The sequence below is a fragment of the Panthera pardus genome, unplaced genomic scaffold (genome assembly GCF_024362965.1).
Source record: "Panthera pardus isolate Hobbes unplaced genomic scaffold, ASM2436296v1 HiC_scaffold_11, whole genome shotgun sequence".
NCBI classification, from domain to species: Eukaryota; Metazoa; Chordata; class Mammalia; order Carnivora; family Felidae; genus Panthera; species Panthera pardus.
The window spans coordinates 26,185-45,892 of NW_026526666.1; the positions used below are offsets into that span (position 1 = coordinate 26,185).

Genomic DNA, 19,708 nt, shown 5'->3' on the forward strand with positions numbered 1-19,708 from the left:
CATTTAGGCTCTTTCCATAATTTGGCTATTGTTGAGAGTGCTTATATAAACATTGGGGTACAAGTGCCCTATGCATCAGCACTCCTGTATCCCTTGGATAAATTCCTAGCAGTGCTATTGCTGGGTCATAGGGTAGATCTATTTTTAAATTTTGAGGGACCTCCACACTGTTTTCCAGAGTGGCTGCACCAGTTTGCCATCCCACCAACAGTGTAAGAGGGTTCCCATTTCTTCACATCCTCTCCAGCATCTATAGTCTCCTGATTTGTTCATTTTAGCCACTCTGACTGGCATGAGGTGGTACTTGAGTGTGGTTTTGATTTGTATTTCCCTGATGAGGAGTGACGTTGAGCATCTTCTCATGTGCCTGTTGGCCATCTAAATGTCTTCTTTAGAGAAGTGTCTATTCATGTTTTCTGCCCATTTCTTCACTGGATTATTTGCTTTTCGGGTGTGGACTTTGGTGAGCTCTTTATAGATTTTGGATACTAGCCCTTTGTCCAATATGTCATTTGTAAATATCTTTTCCCATTCCGTTGGTTGCCTTTTAGTTTTGTTGATTGTTTGCTTTGCTGTGCAGAAGCTTTTTATCTTCATGAGGTCCCAATAGTTCATTTTTGCTTTTAATTCCCTTGCCTTTGGGGATGTGTCAAGTAAGAAATTGCTGTGGCTGAGGTCAGAGAGGTCTTTTCCTGCTTTCTCCTCTAGAGTTTTGATGGTTTCCTGTCTCACATTCAGGTCCTTCATCCATTTTCAGTTTATTTTTGTGAATGGTGTAAGAAAGTGGTCTAGTTTCATTTTTCTGCATGTTGCTGTCCAGTTCTCCCAGTACCCTTTGTTAAAGAGACTGTCTTTATTCCATTGCATATTCTTTCCTGCTTTGTCAAAGATTAGTTGGCCATACTTTTGTGGGTCCAATTATGAGTCTTTATTCCATTAGTCTATGTATCTGTTTTTGTGGCAATACCATGCTGTCTTGATGTTACAGATTTGTAGTAGAGGCTAAAGTCTGGGATTGTGATGCCTCCTGCTTTAGTCTTCAATATTACTTTGGCTACTTGGGGTGCTTTGTGGTTCCATACAAATTTTAGGATTCCTTGTTCTATCTTCGAGAAGAATGCTGGTGCAATTTTGATTGGGATTACATTGAATGTGTAGATAGCTTTGAGTAGTATGGACATTTTAACAATATTTATTCATCCAATCTATGAGCACGGAATGTTTTTCCATTTCTTTATATCTTCTTCAATTTTCTTCATAAGATTTCTACAGTTTTCAGCATACAGATCTTTTACATCTTTAGTTAGGTTTATTCCTAGGTATGTTATGCTTCTTGGTGCAATTGTGAATGGGATCAGTTTCTTTATTTGTCTTTCTGTTGCTTCATTATTAGTGTATAAGAATGCAACTGATTTCTGTACATTGATTTTGTATCCTGCAACTTTGCTGAATTCATGTATCAGTTCTAGCAGACTTTTGGTGGAGTCTATCGGATTTTCCATGTATAATATCATGTCATCTGCAAAAAGCGAAAGCTTGACTTCATCTTTGCCAATTTTGATGCCTTTGATTTCCTTTTGTTGTCTGATTGCTGATGCTAGAACTTCCAGCACTATGTTAAACAACAGCGGTGAGAGTGGGCATCCCTGTCGTGTTCCTGATCTCAGGGAAAAAGCTCTCAGTTTTTCCCTGTTGAGGATGATGTTAGCTGTGGGCTTTTCATAAATGGCTTTTATGATCTTTAAGTATGTTCCTTCTATCCCGACTTTCTCCAGGGTTTTAATTAAGAAAGGGTGCTGGATTTTGTCAAAGGCCTTTTCTGCATCGATTGACAGGATCATATGGTTCTTCTCTTTTTTTTTGTTAATGTGATGTATCACATTGATTGATTTGTGAATGTTGAACCAGCCCTGCAGCCCAGGAATGAATCCCACTTGATCGTGGGTAATAATTCTTTTTGTATGCTGTTGAATTCTGTTTTCTAGTATCTTACTGAGAATTTTTGCATCTATATTCATCAGGGATATTGGCTTCTAGTTCTCTTTTGTTGCTGGGTCTCTGTCTGGTTTAGGAATCAAAGTAATGCTGGCTTCATAGAATGAGTCTGGAAGTTTTCCTTCCCTTTCTATTTTTTGGAATAGCTTTAGAAGGATAGGTATTATCTCTGCTTTAAAGGTCTGGTAGAATTCTCCAGAGAAGCCATCTGATCCTGGACTCTTATTTGTTGGGAGATTTTTGATAACGGATTCAATTTCTTCGCTGGTTATGGGTCTGTTCAAGTTTTCTATTTCTTCCTGTTTGAGTTTTGGAAAAGTGTGGGTGCTTAGGAATTTGTCCATTTCTTCCAGGTTGTCCAGTTTGTTGGCATATAATTTTTCATAGTATTCCCTGATAATTGCTTGTATTTCTGAGGGATTGGTTGTAATCATTCCATTTTCATTCATGATTTTATCTATTTGGGTCTTCTCCTTTTCTTTTTAAGAAGCCTGGCTAGAGGTTTATCAATTTTGTTTATTTTTTCAAAAAACCAACTCTTGGTTTCATTGATCTCTACAGTTTTTTTTTTTTTTTTAGATTCTATATTTATTTCTGCTCTGATCTTTATTATTTCTCTTCTTCTGCTGGGTTTAGGCTGTCTTTGCTGTTCTGCTTCTATTTCCTTTAGGTGTGCCGTTAGATTTTGTATTTGGGATTTTTCTTGTTTCTTGAGATAGGCCTGGATTGCAATGTATTTTCCTCTCAGGACTGCCTTCGCTGCATCCCAAAGCATTTGGATTGTTTTATTTTCATTTTCATTTGTTTCTATATAGTTCTTAATTTCTTCTCTAATTGCCTGGTTGACCCAACCATTCTTTACTAGGGTGTTCTTTAACCTCCATGCTTTTGGAGGTTTTGCAGACTTTTTCCTGTGGTTGATTTCAAGTTTCATAGCTCTGTGGTCTGAAAGTGTGCATGGTATGATCTCAATTCTTGTATACTTATGAAGGGCTGTTCTGTGACCCAGTATGTGATCTATCTTGGAGAATGTTCCATGTGCACTCGAGAAAAAGGTATATTCTGTTGCTTTAGGTGGCAGAGTTCTAAATATATCTGTCAAGTCCATCTGATCCAATGTATCATTCAGGGCCCTTGTTTCTTTATGGACCATGTGTCTAGATGATCTATCCATTGCTGTGAGTGGGGTGTTAAAGTCCCCTGCAGTTACCACATTCTTGTCAATAAGGTTGCTTATGTTTGTGAGTAATTGTTTTATATATTTGGGGGCTTCCGTATTCGGTGCATAGACATTTATAATTGTTAGTTCTTCTTGATGGTTAGACCCTGTAATTATTATATAATGCCCTTCTTCATCTCTTGTTACAGCCTTTAATTTAAAGTCTAGTTTGTCTAATATAAGTATGGCTACTCCAGCTTTCTTTTGACTTCCAGTAGCATGATAGATAGTTCTCCATCCCCTCACTTTCAATCTGAAGGTGTCCTCAGGTCTAAAATGGGTATCTTGTAGACAGCAAATAGATGGGTCTTGTTGTTTTTTTTTTTTAACCCATTCTGATACCCTATGTCTTTTGGTTGGAGAATTTAGTCCATTTATACTCAGTGTTGTCATTAAAGATATCAGTTTAGAGTCATTGTGATGTCTGTAGGTTTCATGCTTGTAATGATGTCTCTGGTACTTTGTGGTCCTTGCAACCTTTCACTCACAGAAGCCCCCTTAGGATCTCTTGTAGGGCTGGTTTAGTGGTGATGAATTCCTTCAGTTTTTGTGTGTTTGGAAAAACCTTTATCTCTTCTTCTATTCTGAATGACAGACTTTCTGGATAAAGGATTCTCGGCTGCATATTTTTTCTGTTCATCACATTAAAGATTTCCTGCCATTCCTTTCTGACCTGCCAGTTTCAGTAGATAGGTCTGCCACTACTCTTATATGTCTACCTTTGTAAGTTAGAACCTGTTTATCCCTAGCTGCTTTCAGAATTTTCTCTTTATCCTTGTATTTTGCCAGTTTCATTATGCTATGTCATGCCAAAGATTGATTCAAGTCATGTCTGAATGGAGTTCTCTGTGCCTCTTGGATTTCAATGCCTTTTCCCTTCCCCATATCAGGGAAGTTCTCAGCTATGATTTGTTCAAGTACACCTTCAGCCCCTTTCTCTTCTTCAGGAATTCCTATTATACGGATATTGTTCTGTTTGACTGCATCACTTAGTTCTCTAATTCTCCCCTCATACTCCTGGATTTTTTTTTTATCTTTTTCTCAACTTCCTCTTTTTCCATAATTTTATCTTCTAATTCACCTATTATCTCCTCTGCCTCTTCAATCCATGCTATGGCCACCTCCATTTTATTTTTCACCTCATTCATAGCATTTTTTAGGTCCTCATGACTATTTCTTAGTCCCTAGATCTCTGTAGCAATAGATTCTCTGCTGTCCTCTATGTTTTTTTTCAAGTCCAGTGATTAATGTTATGACTGTTATTCTAAATTCTTATTCTGTTATATTGCTTAAATCGTTTTTGATAACTTGGTTAGCTGTCGCTACTTCATAGATTTTCTTTTGAGGAGAATTCTTCTGCTTCGTCATCTTGGGTAGTCCCTGTGGTGGCTCCAAACTGCAGGGCACTTCCCATGTGCTGTCTGGAGTAACTTGTGTTGGTGGGCGGGGCTGCAGTTAGACCCGATTTCTGCCCCCAGCCCACTGCTGGGGCCACAGTCAGACTGGTGTGTACCTTATCTTCCCCTCTCCCAGGGGCAGGACTCACTGTGGAGTGGTGTGACCCCTGTCTGGGCTACTTGCCAGGCTTGTGATGTTGCTTTGATGGGATCTGGCATATTAGCCGAGGTGGATCTGCAAGTTGCACAGGGGCAGGAGGGGCAGGCTTAACTTGCTTTGTCTTCAGTGGTCCCCTGCGGGAGGGGCCCTGCAGCACTGGGAGGGAGGCAGATCTGTTAGAGGGATGGATCCACAGAAGCACAGCATTGGGTGTTTGTGTGGTGCAAGCAAGTTCGGTGACAGGAACTGGTTCCCTTTGGAATTTCACCTGGGGGATGGTAAAGGAAGATGGCACTTGCCAGCACCTTTGTTCCCCCTCTGAGTTGAGCTCTGTCTTCTGGGGCTCAACAACTCTCCCTCCCAGCGTCCTCTCACCCTCCCCGCTCTCTAAGAGCAGAGCTGTTGACTTTTAACATTCCGGATGTTAAGTCCTGCTGGCTGTCAGAACTCATGGAGTCCAGCCCCTCTGCTTTTGCAAGGGGCTCTGCCTTTCCGGGCGGGCTGCCCCTCCACCACCCCATGTCCCTCTCACCAGTCCATGTAGCACGCACCACCTCTCTGCCCTTCCTACCCTCTTCTGTGGGCCTCTTGTCTACGCTTGGCTCCAGAGAGTCTGTTCTGCTAGTCTTCTGGCAGTTTTCTGGGTTATTTAGGCATAAGTGGATGGGATCTAAGTGATCAGCAGGATGAGGTGAGCCCAGCGTCCTCCTATGTCACCATCTTCCCAGGTCTCTCAACCCCTATCTATTCTAAGGAGTATCAGAATGAGCATCTTTGTAACCAAGATTCTGATTTTACAACTCTTCTCACAGGGGGGCCTCATAATACAAGACATGAAGGGAGACCAATAGGAAACTTTATTAAGATTGTGGCAACTGTTAGCACTCTTCTGCTTGTCCACAAAGAGAATAGCATGTATGCCTGTGTGTGTGCATGCACACACATGTGCACATACACAGACACACAAATGAGTGCTTTGTCTGCAGGGAGTCAAGGCACAAGGCACAAGCCACTACCAGAACCCAGTCTCTTGTAAGGAATAGAATAAGAATATTCAGTGAAGACTTGAACTTGTGGCTGACAGCTGTCAATCAGTCTTAAACACAAGCTAATCTCTCTCTCTCTTCCAACAGAGAGGCTCTAGCTCCATGCACATCTGTCTTGCCAGTTACTGTTTATTTCCTTAAGGCCATCATAAACAATAAAAAGGGCTCCTGGTAAGTTCCACGGAGGCCAGAAGTAGTGGCTAAGCAAATACCCTATGAGATGTCACCCAGACTTCTCTCCCAACACATACCCTGTGAAATGCAGATGGGAATCGCTCAGAACCTGCTTGCCCTGTTAGTTTCTAGCCCATCCATCAGGGGGGGAATAGAATAAGTCAGTAAGATGGGTTTGGGTGAAAGACAGCTCTTCAGCCACCAGCTATGTAATCTTGGGCAAAGTTTGTTACCTCCTTGGGTCTGATTTTCCTCATTATTTTTTATGGCATTAATGAAGAATAATAGGGTAAGAGTGTTAAAATCTTAGCATAGTGCCTTACTTTTAGAAGTAACTCACTCCTTTTAAATATATGTGTGTATATATATGTATATGCACATATGGGTATACATATATATAAATCCAAAACTGACAGCAGTTGGCTCCCTGGAGGGAGGCAGGTTAGTCCTAAGGCTGAGAGACCTTAGAATATAGATGTGGATTTCAGTGAAGCTTGCTCTGTGCCTCCATGGCAAAGCCACACCCCATCCCTACCTCCAAGGGTTTTCCGTGACTGTGACTACTTAAGGGATGGGGAGATTATATAAAGATTAGAGTGAGTCAGTCACCTTCTAGTGAGTCAGAGTGGGAAGGAAGCTGAGGAAGAATCCAGCAAGCCTGATGTGACCTTGTGTAGGTGAGGAAAACTGAGGCCCAGAAAAAGGAAATAATTTGCCCAGGGTCACACAGGGGGGCAATGACAGAATGAAGATAACAACTCAGGTCTCATGACTGTCCAGTGTTCTTTATTTGAAGCTACAGTGCCTCCTAAAGCCCACTGAAGGTGAACCCTATTGTCCCATCAGCCCTTGGGGCCTGAGGACATTCAAGCCAAAGGCTGCCTGAAAGGCTGAGGAAAGAAAGTATGGTTACCTTTTAATGTTACCAAAAAGGAGATGGAATCAGTCAGTCTGGTACCTGATAGCTGGCATAAATATTCTAGAAGAGAGGACTAGATGTCAGACGCCGGGAGTCAGATGTCAACAATGACTACTCTCTGCTCCTGGGCAGCACCTCCAGATGACAGTAGCCCTTCACTCTCTCACACACACACACACACACACACACACACACACACACACAGTGCCAGATGGCACCACAGTTGCCCAGGAGGAGTTTCAGCAGACTGGGACACAGGCCAAGCCTGCTGTATCTTCAGTACCTGGCATCTGTGATTCCCCCAGGAATTCCAGACAGCCAAGACACATGCACACACACGAAGAAGAAGGTAGAGTAGGCCACACTGGGCCACACCCATGGGCAGGGCTCCCACTTAAGATTCCCAGTGTCTAGAGCTGGAGCCTAGCTGTGGAGATCCATCACCAGCTGGGGTCCCCTGAAGCATAGCAGCTGGCAGTTGAAAGAGGTCTTCACTTTCCCAGCGGGCCTGTGGAAGAAGAGGAGAGGGAAGGGCAGATCACCACTGCTTGTCTGCTTGAATTTTTAACTCAGGCTTGGAAGTTTTAGTGGTTCTCATTTTATAGCTTAGAAAAGTTAAGTTGGTCAAGGTTACTCAGTGAAAAAGGGAATAAGAGATTTGAAACCAGGTTTCTTAAGATTCAAAGCAGGTAGGTGTTCTTTTTCCTGTGCCACACCACCTTTCAGGGGATTTCTTTATTTGAAATACATAGCTGTATGCCTTTCTGAGGAAGACGCACATCCTTCCAAGCACCAGCATCAGACTGTCTCCCTCAGGTCTCAAGGCTGTGGCCAGATGTCCCTGCTGTAATGCAGCAGAGTCCTGGAAGAAGCTACTGGGACACAAGAACAGCGGTTGGCCATCACATGAGTGAGGGTGACCCCGTGGGCATTTGTGTCTGTGTGTTCAGGTACCTACGAGTGTGTCAGTGTACGGCCACATCTTTGAGTGGGACTGACAGCATGTGACTATGTGTCAGTGTGTGGTGAGTTGTGAATTCCTGTGAGGGCTCATGAATGTATATATATGGGAATATGTTTAATGGTGTGTGAGCATAAGTGAGTGTGCAAGAGTGACTATGCACAGGGATGATATTCAGCAGGAACATTCCAGCATACACCAGTGTTGCAGACTCCATGGTGGAATATTAAAACCACTTCAGGAACAAATGGCAAACTCACTGCACCAACTCCCCTGCCAACCAGCATTCCTGCCACCACCCAAGCTGCCCCAGACTCCTCTACACATTGAGAAAGTAGGGGGTCCATGACCATTCCATCACAATTCTGGAACACTGCCCCCAGAGTTCTCTACACACTGAGAAACTGGGGGGCACATGCTTATTCACAAGGGCTTCTGGAACACTGCCTCAGAGGCCTCTACACACTGAGAAACTATGGGGCCCATGCCTATCCCATCAGGATTTCTGGAACGCTGCTTCAGAGTCCTCTACATACTGAGAAACTGGAGGGTCCATGTCCATCCCATCAGGGCTTCTGGAACGCTGCCCCAGAGCCCTTTACAAATGAGAAACTAGGGGGCTAATACCCATACCATCACGATTCGGGACGCTGCCCCAGAGTCTTCTACACACTGAAAAAGTAGGGGCCCATTGCCTATCCCATCAGGGCCTCTGAAACACTACCCGATTCCTCTACACACTGAGAAACTGGGGGCTCATGCCCATGCCATCAGGGCTTCTGGAATGCTGCCCCAGAGTTCTCTGCACACTGAAAAACTAAGGGGTCTTTTCCCATCACATCAGGGCTTCTGGAACACTACCTCAGAGTCCTCTACACACTGAGAAATTAGGGGGACCATAACTATCCCATCAGGGCTTCTGGAACACTGCCCCAGAGCCCTCCACACACTGAGAAACCAGGTGGCCCATCCATGCCAATCCCATCAGGGCTTCTGGAACGCTGTCTCAGAGTCCTCTACAAACTGAGAGACTAGGGGGCCCATTCCTATCACATCAGGGCTTCTGGAACGCTGCCCCGTGTCTTTTACAAACTGAGAAACTAGGGGCTCATGCCCAAACCATCAGGGTTTCTGGAACACTGTCCCAGAGTCCTCCGTACCCTGAGAAATTAGGTGGCCCATGACCATCACATCAGGGCTTCTGGAATGCTACCCCAGAGTCCTCTACACACTGAGAAATTAGGGGGCCCATAACTATCGCATCAGGGTTTCTGGAACGCTGCCCCAGAGTCCTCCACACACTGAGAAACTAGGGGGTCCATATCCAAACCATCAGGGCTTCTGGAACACTGCCCCATATCCTCTACAAACTGAGAAACTGGAGGCTCATGCCCATACCATCAGGGCTTCTGGAACACTGCCCCAGAGTCCTCCATACACTGAGAATAGGTGACCCATCCATGCCCATCCAATCAGGGCTTCTGGAGCTCTGCACCAGCTTCTACTCTCAATGCTCAACGTCAGTCTATGAAGATGTAAAATGTACTTTGAATAACAACCCACTCTGTGTAATTTACATGAAGGTGTAAAAACAAGTTGAGGCTATGGGGGTTTGTGTACATGCTGGCTTTGCCTCCCCAGTAGATTGGTGGGCTGCACATTCTGGAGAGAGAGGATGCAGGCTTTAGGCCTCTTGTAGCTCCTAGCAGGGTCAGAGCTCTTCTTGTGTCACAGAGAATGTTGGAAGAGGGACAGAGGTTTCCAAGTTTGCAGCTCAGCTCCACTACCTACAGCTATTGTTACTGCAAGCGAAGAGGGAGCTTGTCTGAACGTCAGTCCTCCATCCATGATGGGGACAGCCATACCTTCTCTTATAGGGTGGTGTCAATGTGTGTGTTAGTGAGGACCTTGCTGCTGTACGTTCTTCCTCAGCTTGTCAGCCTCCTTTCTGGCCTCCAGGGAGTGTGGCCTGCCTCACAGAAACACGGTTGGCTGTCCAAACTGATAGCTGAGAACCACTGTAGGTAGAGCTGCCCAGAACTGCCTCAAGGGCAGGACCCATTGTGGACAGGTATCAAACCACAGAAGATTCTGGAAGTAAAGGGCAACCACCAAATGGGGTACTTATGCCCTAAACTAAATCCTGTTTCCTCCTATGAACACCCACTGTGATTCTTTTCTCTACTTAACTGGATCTGTCTTTGATCCTGAAATGTTCCCTGCACCTTCATAACTTTGCATCATTAAAGGTCTGGAGGCCACATCCTCCGGTGCAGAAATAGGTGAAGGGTGCTATCTGTGGGCTTCCTGCTCCACCAGAACTGACAATAATAATAAAAGCAACATCTAACAGTCATCAAACACTTGCTATGGGTCATGTTATGCTCACTATTTATTTAAATTCTCCATGAACACCTCCCCCTTGCACCCCAAGAGGCGACTAATCTTTCCCCCCACCACACAGATGAGAAAAACGAGCCTAGGGATATTCCCTAAGTCACTGTGAGTCACTCAGCAGAAGGGGGGGGGTGGGTTCTGGGATCCAGACATAGTATGACAGTGACGAATGAAAAACTGTCAAGATAGTTCACACGTGAGCTCAGGTGTACGTGTGCGGATTATGGCAATTAGTAAGGAGAAAATTAAATGAAGCCCAGAGAGACAAAATTCAATCTCCTGTTATGCTGTGGAGTAAGGGAGGGTAAGGAAAGACAGGCAAGAGCCCAAATGAGAGAGGCATGGGGGAAGATGACGTATGGGGGTGAGGAGGACACACTTGGAGACTGTGCTAATTGGCAGCTCTGAATGTGGGGGTGTTAAAGAGTTCACCTCATTTTCAAGGTGTTCTCACTCTGTCTCTGAATTCCAAGGGAATGAAATGGTGCCTAAGTCATCACATAATTGATGCCACCCTGACATATTGTTCCTTGTTTCACAGAGGTCTTCTCCCAGGGATTGTTGGACCCAAAGGCCCAGAGCCCCTGTTCTCTGTTTTTATAGCACCTCTCATGTTCTGCACAAATAGGAGGGAGGTGCTTACTAATGTGCTGATGGGTTGGTAGGGTAGGGGGGGGAAAGATGGATAAATAGGTGAGTGGATGGATGGAGGAGAGACTGCTGAAAGGTGCAGAAGGAGTCTCAGGGATGAGGAGCAGCCCAGCCATGCAGGCAAGCAAGTCTCAGAGCTTTGGTCTGGAGCTAACTCTGTGTTCTCCAGGGCCTGTAATGTATGTTAGGGATAATCCAGACATTCAATTCATGATAGTTTCCTCTCTGCCTCCTTTTGGGTATTTCTGCTGGCTCTTAGTGACTGCCCTGGAGCCCAGAGACATGAAAGAGACACAGGTATAGGAAAGGAGGTTCAAATACTCTAATCTGTGGACCATTTTATAGGAGCGGGGTTTGGTGGAGAGGGATAGAGTAGGTAGTGGAAACAATAGGAACTAGCAGTTTGGATTCCTTGTAGGTCTGAATTATCTGGTTACCACAATCAGATAATGTGAAGAATCAAAAGTGGGAGGGCAGTAGGGGGAAATAGCTCAGGGGAATCCCCAACTGAGGAACAACTGGGGGCTCTGATTTTAATCACATGTTGACAATGGATATAGTGTGTTGAGTATACAGTGTGGTTGCATAGATTTTTCCCAATGGCACATTTGGTTAGCTTGGAGAAAACTTGCTCTTCTCTTTTATTTATGGGAGAAGTTTAAGGCCTTATTCTCAATTCCTTTGGACCTGGAAGCCCTTGGAGTGTATTCTCTGAAATATAATTTATTTGCCTCAGTCCTTCTCCTCTGCTAGGTAGCTCTTAGCTGATGGGGGGGGGGGGGGCGGGTAGGGTTCCCTTGCTCTTTCTCTGCTGCCAAGGATGCTTTTTCCTCACACATGTTCTCCAGTTGGGAATCATCTCCCCCTGGTTCCAGCTGTGCTCTCGATTTCCCTGGGTGTGGGGTGTGTCTCCATGCTGCAGAAGTGCTCACCTCAAATCCTTATTTTGGCAGGACCACTGGAAATGCCCCACCGCTCACAAGTACATCCATACCATGCCTGCTGCTCTGCCCACACCCACATGCCCAACTCCCTAGGGCTCTACAGCAGGGGCAGGGTACAAAACCTGCAGGATGTAACACTGTTCAACAACAAAAGAATCAGACTGAAACATTTGTGCCAGAGGAACTATGTTTAATTGTTTGGAAAACAGGAGTGAAAGAGGGAGGTGGTAAGAAAGGTGTCTGGCCTGCTGCCCAAGCTTCCGAGAAGCAGACGGTGATATAAATACAAGTCAGTAGGGATGGTTACACAGTTCAGAACCAGATCCTTGTCTGAGGTGAAAATTGCAGCTGATAATTAATAAGAAGTCGAGACTGAAGAAGCCACCCTCCTGGTGCTTGAGGCCAGAAGCTGGGGGTGAGTGGGGCTGACAGCTGGCTGTCTGAAAAAGCGGCAGTGAACTTCATGCTGCTGTTTTCCCTGGAGGTTCCGCCTCTGGTCACATGCTGGGGTCTTACTTCTGCTTGGACTTCTGGCACTGCTGAGGGGGTGAGCATTTCTGTTGGCACTTGGGCGCATAAGACTCCTTGCACTTGGGTGGAGGCTGACAAGGCTGCTTGGTTTGCTGAGGTGGAGGACAGCACTGCTGGGGTGGGGGAGCACACTGCTGGGGTGGGGGAGCACACTGCTGGGGTGGGGGAGCACACTGCTGGGGTGGAGGGCAGCATTGCTGGGGGGGAGCACACTGCTTCTGCTTCTGCTGAGACATTCTGGGTTGATGCACAACTGGAAACAGAAAAACACAGAAGTGAGGAGCACCCTCACCACAGAGATACTCTGGGCCCCAGGCTGGGTTGGGGGGGGGGGACCTCCTGCCACATTCACATCCTGCTCTGCTTCTACTTTGCCTTGGTGGCTTCACAACTGAAGGTGTGTGTGTGTAAATGTGTGTGTGAGAATAAGTTGTGGCTAAAAGTTTGTAAGTCATTTAAATTCTTTCTGAGACAGAGAAACATGGAAGGAAGGAGGTAGGAAAGGAACAGGAGAAGAAGGGAGAAGGGAAAGAAGGAGAAGGAAAGACATGGAGGGCAAGAACAAAAAGAATATACTTTTATGGCAAAACTATGGAATCTGCAACAGGATTGCCTGGGATCGGAGTCCTGGCTAAATCATTAACCTGCTGTGTGACTTTGAGCACAGACTTAGCCTCTCTGTACTCACATCTCTTAGGGTTGTCGAGATTAAATGAGTACATAAAATACATACATATAAACATGCATGCATACATACATGTACATGTGTGTGTGCACACCTGCAACCACACAGAGTACCTGGCACATGATGAACACAGCATAAGGATTTTGATTTATTGAATAAATTTCTAAAAGCATCTCTTTTCTCTAAGAAAATTATAGAAAAGAGGAATCTAGAGACAAAATGTATCTTTTAGCTTGACTCTTCACTACAGTTGAAGAAAATGGACCTCAGAGAGGGAAGTAATTAGTCTCCAGTCACACAGCACAAGAGGGTGTAACAGTGGTCCCCAATTCCCGGACAGGACCTTGCCCCTGTGCCACATCATTCTGTCCCTGCTGTTCTGTGCTCCTCGGGGAGCTCCCCGAGGAGACTCCTCGGGGTCTCTACACCCCTGTCCCCAATGCAGCCTTCTTCTCTCCCACCCTATAGTTACTTTTTCCATAAAAGGCAACTCTGCCAGCTGCTATGTCTCATAGCTGGCACACCCACTCCTTCTACTAACCCCCTTTCAACATCTGGCAAGACCCAACACCCGTAATACAACCAGCAGGATCCTCAAGGCACCAGTCTGAGGCTTTCTTCTCCCATCCCAGCCCAGCCCCCACACCCCTTGGCTGGATGGCTTGCAGACCACTACAGGTTGGTCCCCAATAACATAGAAAAGAGAGATGCTAAATGAGGTCTTTCCGGCCAACCACCCAGAACTCCAGCCCAGCTCCCAGCAAGGTTGGAACCACATAGAGCAAGGCTGCTAGCAGAGGCACCGCTTTGCCAGACTTACCCAAGTTCTCTTTGCCAAGAGGCTGGAGTGTGGAGATGCCAAAGGGTTTGGGCTGCCCTGAGCCTTCCCACCTTTTATACATCTCACATCCCTGCCCGAGGCCATGAGATAGTTTAGGATTGGAGTGTCCTAATTAGTCCCTTCCTCAAATTTCAGGTTTTACTCACCCCTCCAGGGCTGTCAGCCTCTCTTGTGGCATGGCAGGACTTGGGGTGATGGTGCCTTTACTCTGGCCTCCGCCCCACCTCCCTGTCACTTTACGAGGCTGGCTGCCTTGGATTTCCAAACCCACTCGTTACTTTTGACTTAGAACCTTGGCATCTGGGATGGTCCTAAGCAGACATTCAGGACAGTACTGGTTATGGGGGTGTGAGGGCAGGGTTCCGGGAAGTTCTGTTTGGCAGAGAGGAGGGGGTGGCCTGGGTGGGGTATGCAGACAGCATTGTCTTCAGGGCAATTCAACAACTGAGGAGGTGAACGGCTCTCTGGGAAGCCCATTACACTCAGCAAATGCATGACTTTGAGTTAACCTGGGCTCAGAGCCACATTCAGCTTGAACTGGTGGAAAGATATGGCAAGCGCCTTTGGTTTTGTGTCTATTATTATTTAGGCAATAAATGAGGCCTGTAGTCCTCTGTCCTGCCTTCTATTGAAAAAAACATTAGGCTCCATTCAGGGGAACCGGGTGGTTACATTAGACAGTGCTTATCTCTCATCTTTTTACATATATATGTATAAGTCACCCAGACTCTAGGATTCCCAAGGAAGTGATTATCATAAGGTGGAGGGGGTGGGGAAGCCAAGCATTGACTTAGACTGAGCTTCTAGAGGAGTCACCTAGGCTGGTCTCAGATTCTGAGCTGCCAGGGCCCCATCCCAATTCTTCCTCCCTACTCCTGTTAGAGATCCCAAGACAGAGAAGGATGACATAGGGCACAGACCTTGATGCCCTCCATACTTGAGGATGGAATATCTTTGAAACAACCCCAACAAATGTCCTGATCTTTACCGGTGGGTGACACTGGGCACTTAATGTCTTTGAGCTTCAGTTTCCTCATCTCCTAAGGGAGATAACCACACCAACCTGCTTGTTAAATGGCTTAAACTGCACAGCATACATAAAGTACAAGTATTTGGTACAGAATGAGCATTCCACAATTGTTGGGTGCTCCAGAGTTGGGCTCTGAAATACTAGGCAAGACACCCTCTTGGAAGCATGGAATATGTAATTGCAAAATTTGAGGGCAAGCAGTGGCACTTGCCAGCCAGCATCCTAAGACCTTGGTTGAAAGAAATGGAAGTTGGCACGCTGGTGGTGAGGGTGGTGTGTTCAAATCTCGACACAGAGTTTAGCTGTAGCTCTACTGAAAAACTTAGACTATCCCAAGATCTTGGGAAGTCAGACTGTAACACTAAAGACACAAGGCTTGGAAATTGATGGTCTCTCTCCCAAAACATGGTCCTGGCAGGGTGGGCACAGAACAAGTAAGTGAGAGAAACTGAGAGGAATCCAGGCGGAGAAATCCCTTGGCCTAGTGTCACTCTGATGGAAGCAACCCTAGAGAGTCTTGGAAAGGGATTTCAGCTCAGTTCCCTAATAGAGAAGAAAGGCCATGTGGGGAAGTTATCCTGGGATGGCTATTTATTCATCAAGATGAAGTACACCTCCATGGGGTGCTGGGCACTGTGCTGTGCCTGGCCAGTGGCGAGGAAGGAGGGGCCAGGCCCTCACTGTTCCCTAAGGTAGTGGGGCATGGGTTTCCTGTGTGGCAGATCTGCCTCTGTGTATTGGGCCTGTGTACATGGGAAAGGAAATAAAAGTGCAAGTCCTCTTCTCCTCCTCCTCTTTCCAATGTTTATAGATCTTTTCTTTTTAATTGCTGTATAGCTGACATACAATGTTACATTAGTTTCAGGTGTAAAACATTCAACAAATCTGTATGTTAAGCTATGCTCACCACAAGTGTAGCTACTATCTGTCACCATACCATGCTATTATAATGCCATTGACTGTATTCCCTATGCTGTGCTTTTCATCCTTGTGATTTACTCAGGCAGCAACTAGAAGCCTGTACCTCCCACTGCCCTCCACCCATTTTGCCTATCCCCCACCCCACTCTCTTCCTTCTGGTTTGTTCTCTGTATTTATGGACATGTTTCTGCCTTTTCTGTTTGTTTTTTTCATTTCTTTGTTTCTTAAATTCCACATGAGTGAAATCATATAGTGTTTGGTTTTTTTCCTGTTTTATTTCACTTAGAATATTACCCTGTAGGTCCATCTATGTTGTTGCAAATGGCAAGATCTCATCTTTTATTTTTTCTAAAGTTTATTTATTTATTATGAGAGAGAGAGACAGAGAGGGAGAGAGCAAGGGAAGGGCAAAGAGAGAAGGAGAGAGTGAATCCCAAGCAGGCTCCATGTTCAGTGCACAGCCCAACCCTGATCTCACGACAGCAAGATTAGGACCTGAGCCAATATCAAGAGTCAGACACTTAACTGACTGAGAGCCACCCAGGCTCTGCTCATCCTTTTTATGGCTGTATGATATCCTATTAGTTAGCAATAAAATATTCTTATATACACATACACACACCACATTTTCTTTATTCGTTCATCTGCCAAAGACTTTTAGGTTTGTTCCATAATTTGGTTAGTGTGAATAGTGCTGCAATAAACATAGGAATGCACATATCTTTTCAAAATCGTGCTTTTATTTTCTTTGGGTAAATACCCAGTCATGGAATTGCTGGATCATATTTTTATTTTTACTTTTTTTGTGGAGACTTCACACTGTTTTCCACAATAGCTACAAGATCTTTTGATTGCTTGACTTAGATTAGCTGAAGAACTAAAATCCAAATGTCACTGAGTGATGCCTGTGTAGCTAGGGAAAGTATGAACATCAGCTAATTCATGAGTTTTGGGTGTTAAAATCTGTCAGTCTTTTCTTGCAAGGGTCCTGACCACACCAGACAACTACCTCCAGAATGTATTATACAATATTGCTTCTACCACCAGAATACAGAAAAGGAATGGATAATCTAGAAGCCACCAATAAAACTAATGCTTATTCTGGGCATGTGGAATGCCATTATTCACTAGCTTTCATGAGCATCGCTTTCTGTCTGCCTGTCTCTCTCTCTCTCTCTAGTCCTTTTTCTCTCCCTCTCTCTCTCTCTCACACACACATGTTGGTCTCTCCCACACTCTACCTCTAAGTGCTTATGGGCCTATAAGTCCAGTTCTCAGTAAAGTTGATGTGATAGAAGCTGGTGCGTTCCTACTAATTTCCAAAGCATGTGTACATATTACCTACCATTAGTCTGTATCTAGCAGACCGATGAACCCTGCTTTCTTTGTATGGCTCCCATCCTCTAAGGCTTCGAATGACTTTAGATGACATTTCTGCCCCGTTAGGTTGTCCTTGGTGTTCATCTCATCCTCACTTTACGTGCATGAACATACACATGCTGGGAGGGATGGGGATGAGAGGTGTATACGGGGGGAAGGAAGTGAGTGGGGAAACTTCCAGGATGTCCCTGGCTTACAAAGAGACACCCATTTGCTCGGTTTCTAGTGATGGGCACCTGTTAGCACATTTAGCTTGAGAAGAACCAGGAATTAGCTTGGTAGAAGGGCAAGAGGATGACTGGATGATCCAGTCAGTCATCAAGTGTGCAGGAAGCAGACACCATGCCCAGTATTCTGGGGGCCGGGGACTGTGAGACCATAGGCCCAACCCTCAAGGAGGGTTTGATCTTCTTGGGGAGATAAGGCCAGCTCAGTGTGACAGAGGAACTGGAGCGGGGAGGCAGGCCACATGAGTCAAGAGCCAAGGGATGATAAGGAATAAGGGTGGCACAGAATTGCTGAGTTGCCATCACCCCTATAGGCTGGGCCGCTGTTGACTGCCAAGCATCAGGGAAGACACGAGCAGCTCCAAGATGGTGGGCTCCTTCTGGGCACAAACACTGACTTAATCTTTGTACCCTGGTACCTAGCCAAGCTTCTGGTTCAGATTTGGAGCTATATAAATTTATGTGAGATGAACAAGGATATTAGAGGCAAGGAGATATGGACTGACTAAATGGGAGATGTTATGTGGTGTTGGGGTAAAGAAAGTGACCTGCCTGGAGTGGGTGACCAGAGCAGATGAGCAGCAGCCAGGCCTATGGAGGGAAGACTCACCAGGACAACAGGGATTGCAGGGTGGAAAGTGCAGTGAGGCCTTGGCTCTGGTTCTTAACGGTCAGATGTGACACATACTCTACATTTAAAAAAAAAATTCTGTTGACTAGCATAAGGAGGTAGAAAGGCATTGGCTTATGTTAAGAAGGCTTGGTATACTTCTGGTTCTGACAGTAATAAGCTGTGTGTGTTTGGACAAGTGGCTTCTCCTCTCTGGGGCTCAGATTTTCTATTTGGTGAAACATGATAATGACTTTCCCATAGGGAATGGGGAGCCAGAGGGTGGACCCGTCTGAAAGCCTAGGTTGGCAGGAGGTGAGAGTAGGGCCTGGGGTGGGGATGACAGAGCCAGGGGGCCAGTTGGTAGAGAAGCAATGATAAAGACCTGACCTCAGATGGCAGCAATAGAAGCAGAAAGGGAGGGAGAGTTTTAAGAATGATCTTTAACTAAGAATACGGAGGACTGCAGGGCTGAGGGAATGGAGGGAGACAGGGGAGAACTCAAATCAAACACTGTGATCCTAAGAGATAGAAATGGGGCTGGGAACAGGGCAGAGAAGACCAGAGTGCACTTCATGCATGCATCTGTGCCTGAAGGACATGGAGGAGCTAAGTGACCATGCACTACACGCACACAGCTGTGCAAAACTGTGGTACACACTTGTGAACACCAGGAAGGAGGGAGATTCCATCTGCTGGGCCTGCAGGAACCACAGGAAGCTCAGACAAGGAAGCTCTAGGTCCCTGGGGTGAAACACTCCTTCCTGGTAGTAGGACTGGGTCAGGGGGCAGGAAGCATTCCAGACTGAAAGGCTGGAGCTGGAAGGAGCCTGTTGCACAAGCCCATCACACAAAACATTCCTGATTCTTGGTCCAAGGACAGTGCCAGCGCTAACACTCTCAGCAGGCCACCAAGGAGTGACAGAGCCTTAGCACACTTTGTAGAGTGTGGTGTGAGACTGCGGAGCTCCATTGCTTTGGAAGGTCTTGTTTTCTGTTTGCTCTCTTGAGACTATGCACTTTCCAAAACCACCTATTTTAAAGCTAGCTTTATTTGTTCAAATTATAGTAATTATAAAGAGCCTTTGCCCTTACTTGGAAAAGTAAAAAGTTGGCCCTCTGTGTCGATTTTGTCGTTTTTAAAAAAATAACTTTAGTTTTAGTGAACTTCAAACTCCTGGGTACCATGAAATGTGGCCCATCCAGTTTATCACTAAAAAAATGGAAAAGGTGAGGTAGACAAAGGAAGTGACTTACTTGAGGTCATATTTTATAAGATGCCCGAGAGAGGACTTGAACACTGGGTTTCTGACCAAATCCCAAGCCAAATCAAACAAAACAAAATAAAATATAACAACAAAAACCAACCAAACAAATGAAACAGGACTTTGGCCAGTGTCAAAATGTCAGCAGTAAATTCCCCTCCCCTCCTATCTGCTCCCTGCCTTACACCCCCCTTACAGCCAGGCCTTTGCAATGATGACAGGACCAGGCTTGTGTGGCACTCACAGTCTTTTCCCAGACTCTCCAGGACACTGTGCAAAGCTCTGGCCTGCCCTGGTCATCAGGAGACATGCTGTGGCCTGCACTGTGACCTCACTGAGATGGAATTCATTCTCT

At 45.6% G+C, this 19,708-nt stretch overlaps 1 protein-coding gene across 1 annotated transcript; it reads right to left on the reverse strand.

The window, feature by feature from the left end:
- Positions 1-12,106: 12,106 nt before the first annotated feature.
- On the reverse strand, positions 12,107-13,996 carry LOC109261059 (putative small proline-rich protein 5). The gene is made up of 2 exons (XM_019439591.2): positions 13,900-13,996; positions 12,107-12,647 (listed from the first exon to the last, which is right to left on the reverse strand). Exons 1-2 carry the CDS (start codon positions 13,979-13,981, stop codon positions 12,376-12,378), a joined length of 354 nt encoding a protein of 117 aa, XP_019295136.2. The 5' UTR covers positions 13,982-13,996; the 3' UTR covers positions 12,107-12,375.
- Between the last annotated feature and the right edge of the window lie 5,712 nt (positions 13,997-19,708).